The sequence below is a fragment of the Elephantulus edwardii genome, unplaced genomic scaffold (genome assembly GCF_000299155.1).
Source record: "Elephantulus edwardii isolate Elephantulus edwardi_28Jun2011 unplaced genomic scaffold, EleEdw1.0 scaffold00016, whole genome shotgun sequence".
NCBI lineage: Eukaryota > Metazoa > Chordata > Mammalia > Macroscelidea > Macroscelididae > Elephantulus > Elephantulus edwardii.
This window is the reverse complement of record NW_006399766.1, coordinates 11,584,503-11,601,135: the sequence shown is the minus strand read 5'-3', so window position 1 is coordinate 11,601,135 and position 16,633 is coordinate 11,584,503. Positions and strand designations below refer to the sequence as shown.

At 50.6% G+C, this 16,633-nt stretch overlaps 1 protein-coding gene across 1 annotated transcript in view; it reads right to left on the bottom strand.

Annotated features, from left to right (window-relative positions):
• BCORL1 (BCL6 corepressor-like 1) overlaps positions 1 to 16,633 on the bottom strand; it is a 56,788-nt gene that overhangs the window by 15,759 nt on the left and 24,396 nt on the right. The window contains exons 6-8 of the mRNA XM_006881787.1: positions 13,867 to 14,259; positions 7,487 to 7,710; positions 1,087 to 1,308 (exon numbers count right to left, since the gene is read on the bottom strand). Of these exons, the coding sequence (XP_006881849.1) occupies positions 1,087 to 1,308; positions 7,487 to 7,710; positions 13,867 to 14,259 (839 nt within the window). The remainder of the gene's footprint in view (positions 1 to 1,086; positions 1,309 to 7,486; positions 7,711 to 13,866; positions 14,260 to 16,633) is intronic.

The following is a 16,633-nucleotide window of genomic DNA, read 5'->3' as shown; positions in this document are numbered from 1 at the left end:
ATGTGTATCTTTGTATATGTGTATGCATGTCCTCTGGTGGCACAATGAACAAAGCACGTGGCTGCGATTCAAAAGGTCAGCAGTGTGAACTTACCAGAAGCCCCACGGGAGACAGAGTTGGCAGCCTGCGTCAATAAGGAAACCCTATGGGTAGTAAGTACACTGTCCTACAGGACTGGTCCAAGCTAGAACTGGCTCCACTTTGGGTGCATGTAACAACCAATAGATATGTAACAACTTGGTGCTGCACTGATTCTGACTCACAGCAGGTCCGTGGATCAGATTCTCACCACCCCATGGGGTTTTCCGGCCTGTAATCTTCCTGTACTTCCTTCATATACACCTGCCGCTATGTGTCATCGAGATGTCTGAGTGTGTATTTCTGTATTCCAGTGGAGTTAATCCTGGAGAAAGTCAATTAACACTGTTGAACTCTAATATTCCCATCTGTAAGATGGGCATCGTCAAAGCTCCCTACCTCTCACAGATTTACTATGAGGATTACGTGATATCAAGACACTGAGGCTCTTGGCGTGACAAAGAGGTCTCAATAAGGCTCCGCTTCCTTCCTGCCTTCTTCCCAATGCCCAGGGAAGGAGTGTAAAGTGGTGCCAGCTTCGTCCTGTCCCTCACACTTCTTTCTGACCCTTCTGTACAAAGCCTCAATGGTGGTGGCAATAATTACCAACTCTCCCATCACTACCACCATTCCTCTGCTGAGAGGAACCCACGACACAGAAAATTCAAGACCATGTGATCAGCCACCAAGTTCACCTGCTCGGCCTGATCTAGGGCTTCACGCAATGCTGTTGTGTTACCGTGTAAATTGTGTTCCCCTCACACTGTCATTCCAATGGGCTTGCAGTCTCTCGCTCTCTCACATACACACCCTCAACACACACCCCAATCAGGCAACGGGACAGGCAGCCCCAGAGGAAGGCCACCCTGCGCATGACACAACCCCTCTGAGCCTCCCTTTCTTCCTGGCTGACTCAAGCCCTACTCAGAGCACCAAAGGCCCATTAGTGAGCCACTTCTCTGTAGGCACAGAGGACAACAGCATGCTGGGGTGGGGAGCCCCCTCACCTTATAGCCAAGACGGGCTGCCCGCTGCAGGAGGGTCTCCCCAGCATTTTTGTTCACGATGAGCCGGCGGGCTTCTGGGGGGATCTGTCGGGCTGTAGGAGACTCTGAGGTCTCCTCAAGGCTGGCACTTCGGGACTTGGAGGGTGTACATGGCTCCGTGGGCTTCGTTGGGGTGGGAGACTTTGAGGATCGGGTCTTCTGCTGGCTCCAACGACCTTTGCCCTGGAAGACACAGATGCAGCACCGGCTCAGGTCAGGCGACATGCCCTCGTGGTCACCTCACCCAGTGGTCACAGCGGTCTCATCTTCGTCTAGCTTGTGCCTGGCATACAATATTCCAAATGGCCCAGGTCACTGCCAGGTTGGAGGCTAGAGAGTGGGCTAGCCAGTAGCTGTTTGGAATATTCTAGAATCTGCATTGGTCCCCATCCATGCCTGTCCAGTAAGGGCAAGCAAAGAGGTGCAAATCCTCAACTCCACGAACCAAGAACAGGAGAAGGCTTGGGAAACCAGAGCAACTTACCGTCCCAGGTTTCCCCCAGGCTGCGCATGCCTGCTCTGTCTGTACCAATCCCCATGCATTGACATTTTTACAAGTTCTATCTAGAAATAAACTGAAGTAAACTCTGCGTAAATACAAGCCCTGGAGACAGTTAGGTGTGAGTGTCTTCACTGCCAGGGCACAGCTCCGTAAGCCGTCACTTTTGTGATAAACTGGTGGCCTAGTGAATTAAATAACTAGGCCTGCCAACTCAAAAGCGGGTAGCTCCAATCCTCCAGCTGCCCTGTGGCAGAAAGCTGTGCAAACCCCTCCTGTGCATTTACAGCCTCTGGAAACCAGCTGGAGGGTCAGCTATGCAATGATTCCAGCTCTACAGCGAAGAGCGAGTTTTGGGGTAAAAGCTGTCCCTCCACACCCATCCTCACCAGGCTTCTCTCCTCTTTCACCACGCCAGGCTCCCAGATGAGACTCATCCTCAGAGAAAGTGTCCTGGTGCAGGGTTGGGCCCAGGCTGGAATCCTGCCTTTGCTAAACTCACCGCAGAGCCTCACCGTCCTCCAGGCGGGGCCTTTGACACCAGACACTGAGACGGTTCCACCGGGGGTAGGTATGTGCCATCGAGTGGAAACCAACTCATAGCCGAGCCTCCAGCAGGGTTTTAGAGGCTGTAAATCACACACGCGAGGAGACTGCCCAGCCGGCTCCCATGGAGCAGCTGCTGGATTAGAGCCACCTGCCTTTGGGATGGCAACACGGCTGCTTACTCACCAGGCCATCAGAGCCCTCTAATACACATCTACCCTACATACGTCGTGTGGTGGCGGCGCTACGTTCTGTGTAGTCAGAACCAACACCCAGCTGACCCTTCAGCGAATTCTGAAAGGCAGTAAATTGCATGAGAGTCGACTGCTCATTTTTCTCCCACTGATATTTGAACTCTGTATCTGTGGGTTAGCAGTGCCAATTCCTTACCACCACAAATACATAGGGTAGGTGTTAAATAAGTGTCGAGTCCTTCCCTTAAGAGTGTCCTCGGCGGGTGTTGACCTCCCCTTTATGAACCGGACCATCCACAGCAGGTTCTCATGTCTGGGCCACCACCACACTTGGAGTTCCAGGGTCTCTGGGTCTCTGAGGAGCTGTTGCTTGAGTTTTACTCAAGGAACCAGAGCTGAAGAGTCTCATCTATGCTTGCACCTCCATGTGATGAGATTCTAGCCTTGGAGCTGAGGGATGAGACTTGGCGGGGGGTGGGGGAGCCTTGGAGGCGTAAGTATACTTTATGCATGTGAAGTATGTGAGTCACTGGGGCCCAGAGTGTGACCTGTGGGAACCAGCCCCAGATAAGCTCCTGTTGAACCCCACCTCCTGGTATTCATGTGGTCCCCTCCCACACTGGACCGAGATGACTTGTGTCGTCAAACAGGAGATTGCGGAAATGATGCGGTGTGACATGCAAAGCTAGGTCCTAAAAGACACTGGGGCTTCTGCCATGTCCTTTTTTAGAGTCATTTGCTCTGAGGGGAAGACAAGCTGTCACGTGGCGAGGAACTCAAACAGCCCTGGGAGAGATCCCCGAGGTAAGGAAAGGTGGCCTCCTGCCAATGACCAGCTTTGTGAGCGGCCTAGCTTGGATGTGGATGCCTTCAGCCCTGGTCAAACCTCCAGACCAATGTGGCGCTGGCTGAAATTTAGACCGCAACCTTGTGAGAGAGCCCAAGGCAGACCCACCCTGCTAAGCCGCTTCTGAATTCCTGACCCATGGAAACTGTTGCAGATAATACATGTTTACTGTTGTGTTAAGCCGCTACATTTTAAGTAATTTGTTACCCAGCAGCAGATAACTAATGCACCCCATTTATCTAAACCCCTCAGAGCATCCGGGTCTCACTGACGCCCTACATCTTCGCCAAGATTCTCCAACCCTCTGGTCCCGGTGCTGATTTTTCTCACCATACCCAGAGAACCCTGTCTGAGCCACGTACGCTATTGCTCGCTGCCTCACTTTGTATCTTTGCTTTATTCCTAACTTCCATTCATCATTTCAGGTGTAAATCTTGCCTCCCCAATTTGGCTTTCAGCTGCTCTGGGCTGGGCAGAGTATTGTAACAAATACATGATGTGATGCAAAAGCCAGTCAAGTGCAGAGAGCCCTGGGCAACCAGAAAGCTGCCTAGAAGGACCCTGGGCCAGGAAAGGACTAGCAGAGAAACGATGAAGACCCAGGGCCTTTGTCTCCTCTGGCCAAGTCCAAGACCTTTCCCTGTCCCCAAGTGGGGAAAAAACCCAGCCAATCCTTAGCAAGAAGGCATCAGCTCTGAGTAGATAATGCTGCTTTGATTGCCAGGGTATGAAAGATCAAAGCAAACCCTTCACCATCACGATTCTGAGTCCTGGCCACCCCACATGTTATCGACTAGAACTGAGCGCCATAGGGTGTTCAATGGTTGTTAACAGTACAGAAGGAGGTTGCCAGACCTTTCTTCTGCATGCCACTGGTAGGCTTGAACTGTCAACCTTTAGTTTAGTAGTCCATGGCGAATCACTTGTGCCACTCAAGGGACCTTTCCTGCGGGATCACTCTCTCACTCTCACTGCCACAGAGTTGGAACTGATTCACAGTTGATCCTCCAAGCAAGTTTTCCGAGGTTGTAAATCATTTTTCTTTCTCCCAAGGAGCTGCTGGTGGATTTGCACCACCACAGAGGCGTGGCTGCTGCGTTTGCAGAGAGCTTCCCGGTGGACCGCGCCACCAGAGCTCCCTATAGATGTATACAATGGCAGCACTAGGGACTGCTGGGTAAAGCATCCAGCTTTCAGCTAAGTCAAGCCAGCAACCAAAGGGTGACTGTCTTTCTGGGGGCCAGAGCTGCCAGACAGCAGAGAGGGAGGCTGCCTGAGAGGGGGAGGAGTGGCAGCAAGTGGGGGGCCCCTCCCCCTCTCCGCATGCCCCCCTGGCTCCGAGCCCCTGTGAGAAGAAGCCTTTGGCCAATGCCTCAGCTTTAGCATTGCAAGAGCGTCCCTGCCCACTTTCCCCCACTCCACCCCACCCCCGCTTGGCTTCCACTACAAAGCCGGGTGCCATGGGGGCAACCAGAGCAGGTGGTGGTGACTGGGAAAGAAAGGAAGGAGGGAGAAAGGGAGGCCCCTTGAAGGGACAAAACCTCTCAGGGAGGAACACTGCAGCGGACGCACTGCCAGGCAGAACCACTAGACAGAAGCCGCAGAATAACTTGCTGAGTGTCAGGCGGCTGGTCACCTTTGTGTAGGCTGGGGCCATCTGAGCTTTGGAGACAAGCAGGCGGAAAGGGAGGGGGAGAAGGCAGGAGCCTGGGACTCCTACCTTGCAGTGGAGCTGCTGGGGGCTGCAGAATGTCTCTGCTCCACAGCCTCCCTCCCCCAGTGTCTCCAGGAAACGGACACACACTACCCCTTGAGCGTTTGAGAGGCTTCTGGAAGGAGCCTGGGCTCCAAGGACAGAGGGGCCCAGCTCAGTCACTCAAGATCACAGAATTGTTATTAGGTGCCAACAGGTTGAGAGCAACTCTGAACAATAGCCGTGAACCCTGTCCTACCTGGTGCCATCCACACAATCTCGGACACACTCAGGCCCATTGCTGCAGTCACTGTGTCGATCTGGTTGAAGGTCTTGTCTTTCACTGATGCCCCACCTTTCCAAGCATGATGTCCCTTTCCACGGAACAGCCTCTCCCAGCACCACTTAGTTGCCTCGCACTGGTGCCTCGGCCTCCCTGAGCCTCAGTTTCCCCATAGTCAAAGGAGGCTAACAATAGTGCGCCTACTTTCAAGAGGCCCCATGAAGCAACAGCCAAAGTGCCCCACTGGGCCCTGGGTCTCCTACCTTTCTCTCTGGTGAAAAGCAGTGTGTTCCCATCCTGGGGTCAGAGGACATGGACCCTGTTAGTGGGCCACCATCTCAGGCCTCTGTTCCCTCAGGCTGGCCGCCCGCTCTAGACTAGGGTCAATGCATTAGTTCTCTGAGGACACTTTCTAGTTACCAGTGTCTTTCACATCCAGTACCTGCCTTGCTTCCCCCACCCCACCCCACTAGGTATCCTTGTGAGACAAGAAAAGGTAGGGAGAACCGTCACCAGTTTTACAGATGAGGAAACTGGCCTGAGTTCCTCGTCGGAGCTGGAACTAGATTCCAGAAGGGGGAGATGGAAGGGGAACAGGACGGGGACAAATGCCTGGGTCTCTCTCCCTTCTTTCCTCAGCTACCCAGGGATCCCCTGCTCTGAAGAAGAACGAGGGATAAGAATCTCAACAACCATCAAGCCCAGGGTGACTTGGTTTTGTCTGGATGCCAGTGATGAATCTGCACTATGGATGTACACTTGAACATGGACCTGAATCACGTTCCTCAAGTGGAGCCTTCCTTGGAGAGGAGAGGGTGCATTTTTTTCCCCTAATGTGACCAAATGGAAGCCAATCAATGCTGTGAAACATCACACCCAAAGGTGTTATCTGCTTCTGAAGGGGAGTAACAGGAATGCTGGCTTGGCTACTGCGTACTGAGCGCCCACTCAGTCAACTCTTCCGCTGCCCCGAGGAGTGACCACACTGAGGAGCCGGGGGGGGGGGGAAGGGAGGCTGTGGCCCCTGTGGGATTCCTGCAGCCCCATGCCCAGGCAACCTTTGCTGGAAGCTGAGTCCCTGCTTCTACAAGTTGTTTTCTATCTCAATTGACTTAGAAAGCTCCCTGATTGGCTTACAGAACGTGGATGGCAGACAAAAGTGTCTTGACTGGATGTTATCAAGCTATTCATGCTAACATTCTGCCATAGATTAATGAGGAAAAGTAATCACCTGGGTCAAATCCTAAAACTTAGTGGTCGCTGTCAGGGACCTCTCCAGGGTGCTGAAGAGCAAGGATGTCAGTCTAGAGACCAAGATGTGCCTGATCCAGGCCATAGTCTTCGCAATCACTAGCTATGCATCAAGAATCAATGCCTTTGAGTTGTGGTGCTGAACATACCATGGGCCGCCAAGAAAACAAATAGGTCTGTCTTGGAGAAGGTGAAACCAAGTTTCTCCTTTGAGGCTAGGATTTTGAGACTCTGTCTCACATACTTTGGGCATGTCACCAGGAGGGATCAGTCTTTGGAGAAAGATATCACGCTTGGAAGGGTCAAGGGACAGACAGCACAAGAGAGAAAGGTCCGCAATGAGATGGGCTGATTCAGTGACTGGGGTAAAAAGGGTAGATGTGTCAGAGACAGTGAGATTGGCTCGGGATAGAGCAGTGTTCAGAGCTACTGAGCACAGGGTTGCCATGAGTTATGGTCAACTTGATGGCATGTAACAACAACAACGGTGGTAGTAGCTATATAACCTCAGCTCCCATTCTTCATACCCCCTCAGCCCTTCCAGAACGAGTTTTATTGTAATCTGTCTTCAAGTCAATCCCAACTCAGGCACAAGAGTCTGAAATACCTCCTGGTCCCGGAGCGTCCCCATGCTCAGCTGGGAATTAAGACTGTTTTGATCCATAGGGTTTTCCTTGGCTGATATTTAGGAAGACCTTCAGTCCTTTCTTCCCACTCTTAAGTCTAAAAGCTCCATTGAAACTTGTCTGGCATAAGAGCAACAGGCAAGCCTCCACGGACAGACAGGTGGTAGTTGTGTATGAGGAGCACTGGCTGGTAATCGAACCTGGGTCTCACACTTGGAAGGTGATAATTTAACCATGGAACCACCAACGCCTCCAGAGCTAACTGGAAAAAAGCCTTTGATGAATGGGTTACCTTGATCCTCCTCAGCCACCACTCACTCATTCACTTACAGGATTTCTGACTGAGGACCTTGCCAGAAGCCGGCCTCCTCCAGACCACTGCCCTCTCCCACAACTCCCCACGCTACCAGCTGCCACTGTACCTTTGCCTCATCTGAGATGTTTGCTATGTGCTTCGTCTTGCACTTTCGTTTTCCTGATGGCTTCTCTGGACTGTCGAGGCAGGCTGCCTCCTCCAGGTTATTTGGGAGGAAACCATTCGGCGAATCCGAGATCCCCTGGGCTTTGTTGGGCAAGAGGAGATTTCTATTCCTGAGGTGGTGCTCCGAACTCTGGGAAGACGTCTTCTGCTTGCGAGCTTTTAAATCTGAAGGCACAAGGCAGAAAAGAATGATTGCTGGAGACACAGAACACATGTGAGCAAGGCCTTCCCCTAAGACGAATGAGAAGACTTTGGGGCTTAGAATGTCAACGCAAAGTCACTCAACTATGAGTATCCAATGCACTGCTGACTGCTGCACTCAATGCTTCTTGTATGGAAACCATTCTTCAACATCAAACTCCCTTCTCTACAAGATGGAGGCAACCCCAGCCCTGCCAGCAGAGTGCAGCCCATCTGTGGATCCCCAAGATGAGGGCAGTTTTAAAAAGACTTTTCTATAAAGACCCAAAGCATTTGCTGCAGAAGGTCAAGGACTGCAGTCTTCAGTCGAGATTGCATTGCAACATCAAGAAAGCAAAGACTCACCACTGGGCCAATTGGCAGAATCTTGACAGATGGTGGAGAGAATGAAATTGTTAACAGTTTCAGCTTACTCAGTTCCACAATCAACACCCTTGGCATCAGCAGTCAGGAAATCAAAAGACAATTGGATGGGGAAAATCTGCTGTTAAGGACCTCTCCAGAGTACGGAAGAGCAATGATGTCAGTCTACAGACTAAGGTGAGCCTGATCGAGGCCATGGTCTTTGCAGTTGCTACACATCAGAGAGCTGGACAATGAATGACTAAGGCTGACAGAAGAATCGATGTCTTTGAGTTGTGGTGCTGGAGAAAAGCACTGAATGTACCATGGACCAAAAGATAGCAAACACGTCTGCCCTAGAGAGGGTGAAACCAGGCTGCTCCTTGGAGTCAAGGATTTTGAAGCTCCGTCTGACATACTTTGGGCATACTGCCAGGAAGGACCAGTCCTTCGAGAAGAACATCATGCTTGGAAGGATGGAGGGACAGCACAAGAGGGAAGACCCCAGATGAAATGGATTGACACAATCACTGGGCTATTGGGGGTAGGTGTGTCAGAGATGGCGAAGATGGCTCAGGAAAGAACAAGATTCAGAGCTATGGCACACAGGGTCACTGTGAGTCACAGACAACTCAACAGCACAACCCAACAACATAACCCAAAGCTTTCTTTCCTTTCTTTCAAGCTTTTCCTCCATCCTCTCCTTTGTCTCTTTCATCACTTGAATCTGAAGACAAATTTAGCAGATCTTCTGAAGTATGAAATATACACCAAGGTGCAGAATAAATGCAGCTACAGAATGTGTCTTCAGAGCCTCACTTCTGCCCACCTGACTTCCCAGTTGTGCTGTTCTCTGAGGACACAAATCTCAAAGCCAACACAAACTCTATGAAGCCAGAAAACACCAAGGGTCTCCTTGGCTAGAAGTCCATAGCAGAAACCCTATGGCCTTTCTCAGCTGAAAAATAAGTGTCTGGGGCCACTGGAACATACAGGACCACAGCTCCCTGAACAAAGCACACTGGGATTCCTGAGAATTCTGTTATCCAAACCTGTCTCCCACAGGATCTGTTGGAGGAGTAGGTGATACTTACCCTTACCTCTCAGCACCAAGGTCTTCCTCTCTAGATGAGAGGGAGTGACAGAGTGACTACACCAATGAGGGCAGATGTTGTCAGAGGGAGCAACGTTGGCTCAGGATAGAGCAGCGTTCGGCGCCATTATTCATTCACAGGGTGGCTATGAGTTGTAATTGACTCAATGGCACATAACAGCAACAGATCAGCAGCAGCTGGAAACTATGCCATCTGTCGGAACTGACTCACAGCTGACCCTCCAGAGGGTTTTCAGAGGCTGTAAATCACACACGAGGAGACTGCCCTTTTCTCTCCCTCTGAGCTGCTGCAGGATTTGAACCACGTACCTTTTAAGGCAGTGCAAGTCTTTATCTACAAAGCTACCAGGAGGGGCCAGTTCTTGGGAAAAGCCCTTCTTGGAAAGGTGGAGGGTCAGAGAAAAGAGAAGACCTTCGACAAGATGGACTGACGCAGTGCTTGTGACTACGGGCTCCAGCATATTATGGCGAGGGCGGCACAGGATAAGGCAGGGCTCAGGCCTGTTGCTCTTAAGGTCCCTATGCGACATAGCTGACTCCAGGGCACATTACAACAACTCAGCACCGATGTAAACTGGATTATGGCCTGGGCCACTAACTCTGACTGGCTAGAGGCAAATCCCAATCTCTCCATTTTCACATCTATAAAATGTGGAGAAGGTAATATGCATCACAGGGTTGGTTTGAGAACTAAATGAGGTAATCTATGTAAAAGCACTTTCTAACGTCGCTTGGTTTTTGTACCACAGTTGGAACCAAACCCAACTTGCTGACCCTCTCATGGGTTTTCAGAGGCAGTTTCATTGCCATGGGGGGAGATCACCCATTTTTCTCTGGTGGAACAGCTGCTGGATTCAAACTGTGTACCTTTGCATTGGCAGGGAAATTCCTTACCACTAAGCCATGGCGTTCACACAGTAAAAGATCATTATGCCTGCTGGCCATCATTGCTGAATGCTTTGATCAAATTGGCCGTAAAAGTATCCTGATCGAAAGGGAAAGGGTGACAGCACGAAACAGAATTTCAAATTCTCAGGGAGCTCCTGAAGGGTTGACCAAACTAGTGCTTGAGATCATCTTGAAACCGTAAACCGAAAATATCTCCTGAGGTCTTAAGCATTCCCCTCCCCCCCCCCGCTTTTTTTTTAAAAAAAATTAGTTTAACTGGTAAAGACTGTCCAGCCTCCAGCTGCATGCTCTTTGAAGAACTACCTGCAGGAGATTAAACTGACAACAGCAACTCAAATGATAAGATAGGCATCAGAAGGAGCACTGATGTTAATGAGGAAAAGAGAATTCAGTTAAGGAGGGTGAGAAATGGTTGCAGAGTGGCAAAGAATGTTACTAAATTGGATTAAGCTGGGGGGAAATTGCTGAATTGGTGTATGTTTTGCTGGGTGTAATATACCATGGATTGCCAGGAGAACAAACAAGTTGTCCTGGAGAGGGTGAAGTCAGCCTGCTCCTTGGTGGCAAGGATTCTGAAGCTTCGTCTGACATACTTTGGACATGTTGCAAGGAGAGATCGGTCCTTGGAGAGGAACATCATGCTTGGGAGGGTGGAGGGACAGCACAGGAGGGGAAGACCCTCTATGAGGTGGATTGATTCGGTGACTGGGGTAATCGGGATAGGTGTGTCATAGACAGTGAGACTGGCACAGGATAGAGCAGGGTTTAGGGCTGTTGTACATAGGGTCGCTATGAGTCACAAGCAACTCGATGGCATATAACGACATTCTCCCCAACAACAAAATAAATACTACTTAAAGTGGGGAAAGATCTTTGTATCTATGAGGTAAATGCCTAAAGCCTCCTTCTCTTGTGAAATGAGTGAGTAGAGTTAGATCCAAGAGTTGTCAACTCATTTCACTTGACTTTGACATGTGAAATGGTTGACATATGACTTCCAAGGGCAAATCCAGAAGTGAGAGTTGTTGTTACTGGCTGTAGGTTATGAAGATCACCCCTTTCTCCCAACTAAAGCAAGCCCACCAGAATCTGCCCAAGAACTCCTCTGTTAGCTATTCTCTGAGGGTGCTTTTAGCTAGAATATTCTAAACCTCATGCCGGGACACAAAATGGTGGCAGCGGCACTGGGGAGGGTGAGGCGAAGGCGACCGAACAGGTGGTGGAGCAGAACATGTAGTCATGTCCCCTTGAGTCTGCTCCAGGCAGCTGCTGACGCGAGGAGTCCCCGGGGGCCAGGTCACCTGTGCTGAGCCCTCCTGCAGGCCTCCTTCCCACCTGTGTTGGGACCCTGTGACAGGGAGTCCAACTGGCCAGAGAAGAAAACCCTCTCATGCAAGCATTGCAGACCCCAGAGGGTGAGAAAGAGGGGGACAGCATTCAGCCTTGAGATGTATGGGCTCAGCACTAAAGGAACCAGGATTCCCCCCTCCCCAGAAAACAAGGCAGCTCCCCTTTTGCTCCTTGGTCAGCGAGCCCAGGCCTTTCAGCTTGTTACCTAGGTCTCCTTACACTGTACACAAGTCCTGTTCCTCAAGACTGTACCAAGGAAGTAAGCATTCGCCTCTCCCTTTGTAAAATAGCAACGAACATCTCTGAGTGTATAGTAAAAATAGATGTCCCAGTAACGACAACAATAACAAAAGAATATCCTAAACCTGGGCTTTTGATGCAATAAGTTTGGGCTGAGGCAAAAGACGAAGGAACATGACTGTGTCTTGTAAGGACCTCAGGAAACCAGGGGCAGCCATAGTACAGCTTTCCCTGTACCAGGAAAAGAAACACTCTCACTCCCCTTTCACCCAGGACAGCCCAGGCCCTGGAGCTCATTACAGTAGCACCAGAAGAAACCGAGAGTTAGCAGAGGAGGGATGTGAGTCAAAGTGGCTCTTATCACCTCCGCAGGTCAAGAAGGAAACTACCCAAAGCCCAAAAGCAAAACAGAAGGCCATAAGGTTGGGAGAGGGGTCAGGCGACCTGCCTAGCTTGACCTCTGCTCCACTCTCACTTTCGGACATAAACTTGAAGGATAGATTGTTGTACGAGGGACTGGATGGAGCTTTCTGAAGACAGAGACGTTTGCTAGGGGAACTCATTCATGAAAACGCCATCTTCAGATCTGGAGGAGGAGAACTCGACACACATGCCAAAGGCAGTTGCTTCAACATAAACACTCAGACACACACACATGGATGAAGAGTGACTGGCTTTTTGGCCACTGGAGCAGCCCCTAAATCCAACAGGATGCCCAGAGAAGTGAGCTCTGTGTGACTGGAGGTGTGCAAGCAAATGCTAGTTCATTACCTACCAAGAAGGCTGTGGGGAAGGCCCAACGGGGAGGAAAACTGGCCCAGGAAAGACCTAAGGTCCTTCGGGTTCGAAGTTCTGTAGGAAACTTCTAGGCTAGGACAAGCACGAAGAGTGGGTGACAATAAGCTCCTTTGCATCTCACCGCAAGTGGCCAGGCCCAACGCCTCGACCACTCACTCCCAGCTAATCACTCATGGCTCTGGCGGAAGAAAGGGAAAATGATCCCAAGTCTCAGAGAGCTGAGGAAAATGGGCTCGACTGCTCTCTCGAGTGAGTGCAGGGACAGGTATCACCCCTTAAACCGAGCCTGAAATGAGGCTAAGCCTACTTTGTATGATAGTAAACCGGAACCCACTGCCCACTCGGTATGCATTCATTAAGGGAATGATGCAGGCAGCTCAGGAGAAAACCCAGGAAGGGACAAAACCAGTCACAGAGAGTGAGTGACAGCGGGGTTCTCATGGAAGCCAGAGATGTGCTTTTTGCTCGTTGAGGATTAGGCCTGACGGGCACTCAGTGGAACATCCTGCTATTAGCCTCATGGCGCCACGATTACATATTCCCGCACCTGACACAGCCAGTATAAGTCAGGTTTGCTCTTTGGGCCGACTACCTGTCCAACTTAGGCCCGACAAAAACGATGGCCCCTTGGGTCATGTCAAAGCTCCATGCCACCCCTTGGTAACCCTTGTGGCACTGACAAGAAAGTAGAAGCTAATGCTTCTACTTACTCTAGTGGTGTGAGGGAACTATGCTTCTTGTCATAGGGACCGCTGGTGGCCTTGTGAGTAAGAGGGTGAGCTGTCAACCCAAAGACACATGGTTTGAATCCACCCTCAGCTCCTCAGGTGAAGGACGGAAGATGGGTATCTCTCCCTGTGTGGTCTACTGCCTCTTCAAGTCCTCTGGAGGGTCAGCTGTGAGGCAGTCCTGACTCTACAGACTCATAACAATGACAACAATATCTTTAATTTTTCCTTTGGGGGCTGGAGGTGTTCCAGAAAAAGCAGCCAGAGTCCCCTTTCTTCTTAAACCAAGATTCTCGGTGAGCAAATCTGCCTCCAAAAACACCCGACGCCCTCAGGTCAAGCAGAAAACTCTCCAGGATGGAGCTGCCCATGCCAGTCTGGGGCGCGGGGTGTCACCGTATCCTTGCGCCCAGGTTCAGAGGGGCCTTCCGGTCCTCAGCACACTTCCAGGCCTCTCCTAGCTAACTCCACCTTAAACCCAAAGCCAAGTACCTTGGGGCTGGATTTGAGTGACCCCCTCTGGCAGCTGGAGATCATAACACCAAATTTCTAGGGTGCAGAGACCTTCTGATGGCACGGAGACGCCCCAAGGTTCCCCAAGAACGGGACCCGCCATGGTCTGGAGGGGGCCCACCTTACCTGCTTTCCCTTTCCGTCGATGCTCTTCTTCTTCTTGCTCTGTCAGGTACTCCCCAGTCTGATATTTCCGGCTCTTCTGCCGTCTCCGTTTCTTCCGCTTCACCAGGCCTTCCTCCTCATCTTCCTCCTCCTCCTCATTGGTGTCCCACATTTGCCGGGCTGCTTCTGTCCTCCAGGGTGTTTCTCGGGCTCGCCACAGGTGCCGGCGGCCCTGGCTCAGCAGGGTCTTGTCCTGGGCATGGTGGCTACGGTACTGGGTGTCCCGTTGGGTCTTTCTTACCTTCCGACGCTTGGCTGGGGTGGGCGTCACCTCTTCCTCCTCCTCTGTGGGGAAGACTTCCTGGCTGCCCATATCACTGTCTGCCATCCCAGCAAAGGAGCTGCAGATGCTTCCTGTGGGTGACACGGACAGAAGATGGTCAGAGACATCTTCAAAACAAAAAGGGTACCTTGACTGAGAGGCAGCACCCAGGTCAAGAGGGTCTGTGTTCAGGTTCAAGCTCTGCTAGTTGGTATATGTCTGAATATTCTTTTTTAAAATTTTTCCTTTGTATTTAACATATTTTTTTAAATTACGTTTAATGAAAGTTTACAGAGACTTAGGGTTTCCAGTCATTCACTGTTGCACTTTTCTTCCTGCCCAACCTCCTCCCCAAATTCACCCCTCTCCTTGAAAAAGAAAAACTTTCATTGTTATGCAATCCCTCCCCCCAAGTCCACTCCACTGTGCAGCCTCCACTCTGGACTCCTGTCATGACAATAATACCCAATCATATATCCCTTTTAAACAGTTCTCTCTCATCTGTTTCAATGCGGTAAACATCATTCCTCCCCTCCTTCTCTGCCTTCCCGCAACCCTAATGTCAGTCCCGTTTTACAACAGTGGCCCTATGCAGTATTTGTCCTTTTGTAACTGAGATATTTCACTCAGCAGAATGTCCTCCAGGGTCACCCATTTTGTGTAATATTTCATGAGTTCCTTGTTTTTCAATGGAGCGTAGTATTCCACTGTGTGACTATAGCAGAGCTTCTCTATCCATTCATTTGTTGATGCGCACATGGGTTGTTTCCAGCTCTTTGCTATTGCGAACAAAGCTGCCGTAAACATGGGAGTGCATACGTCTGAATATTCTTTCACTTCTGTCTCTTTGGCTACAAAACAGGGAGATTGCTCCCGCCTTAGTGACATCAACGGGCCTATTTTGAGGAACCAATGAGATGGTTCTCCCTCATGTTATGCAACTATCAAGCATCAAAGTGTTCAAAACATACACCCTTATTCATACACATTTCCGCTGTCACTGTAAATCCTGCCACGAACTCTTACTTCCTGCTCTGGATGGCACCAAGCACTGGGAAGAATGCAGGAGTGGGCCAAAGATTCCAGGCCTCCGGGAAATCAGGGCTGAGCCCACTCCCTCCCTAGCACCTCCGATCTTGCTGATAAGACTGACCCGAAACAGGCAGACTCACCACCAAAGAACTATCCCAGGCAAAGCGAAGTCAGAAACAGTACCTTTCCTATGGCACAAGGAATTCTGGTGGTACGTTTGGGTTTGCTAACTGAAAGGTCAGAGGTTTGAATCCATAGGCCGCTCTGAGGGAGAATGATGGACAATCTCTCGAAAAAATATGCAGCCTCAGAAACTCTATGGAGGTTCATTATGAGTCAACACCAACTCAACAGCAATGGACATTTTGGTTGTGTCTGAGTGACCCTCCACCCTCCTTTCTAGGTATTGAATCCTTGAGAGTTTGGGCATAGCACTTCCTCCTTGGTGACAGCCCCGTCCTGGCGGACACTGTTCCTCCACCCTGAGGTGGAACCTCGCACCCCCTATGCTGACCACCCAGTACCCACGGCACCTCCTCAGGCCTCTGAGACCACCTTGCCAAGAGGGCCATTCTGTCTTCCCACACTTTCCTTCCACTATGTCCTCAACAAAAGTACAATCTGAAACTGGCCTAGTTTAGCACCCCAGGAGATCTGACACCACCTTCCTCAGTAGCAACAGAGACACTGCCATGCTTCTCCCAAGACCCAGCCATGAACCCAACACTCCCAAAGCCCAAGCGAGGCCAGTCGAAGAAAAGAAACAAGTGTCTGGAAGCCAACAGGCCAACCTTTGACCCACGTTTCAAGCCAATGCCAGTCAGATCACTTTTAGACAGTGGACATCCTGCATATAGCCAGGCTGGGAACAGGGTTCTGGGTAAGCAAATACTCTAGCTAATGTGGAATCCCCACAGAAAACACATAAGGATCACCTATTTCCAGAGTCAAATGCAGTCCAACAATGCTCAGTGCTCAACTGGGAGTGACGGCGGCGTAACTGCCCACAAATGAGCCAGAAGGCACGTCAAGATTCTGTGAGGCCACCAGCCCCTCACCAGGAGCCCCCATTTCCCACCATGCTCTCCATGAGCTGAGGGGCCAGGTAAGAGTATGGCAACTAACCCAGTTGACCCTGCATTCTGCACCCCTTCCATCCAATCTGCGTGGGAATCTGGGTGAACCAGGGCAACTATCTCAAGTCTTACCATGCATGTACCAACATGGAAGATGGTGGGACTAGAAGGGCTAGTGTGTAAGACAGCAGTGGTGAACAAGTACCAATTCAGGAGACCGACTGTGATTCTGTCAGCCTTAGTGACACAGTGGCTACTTCCTACTTTGATTATGCCTGTCACATAGGGCAGTCAGAGGCTCAAAGCTTAAATGTCCATGCCCAAGATGGGCCCCAATAATTACCAGATGCCAAGACTT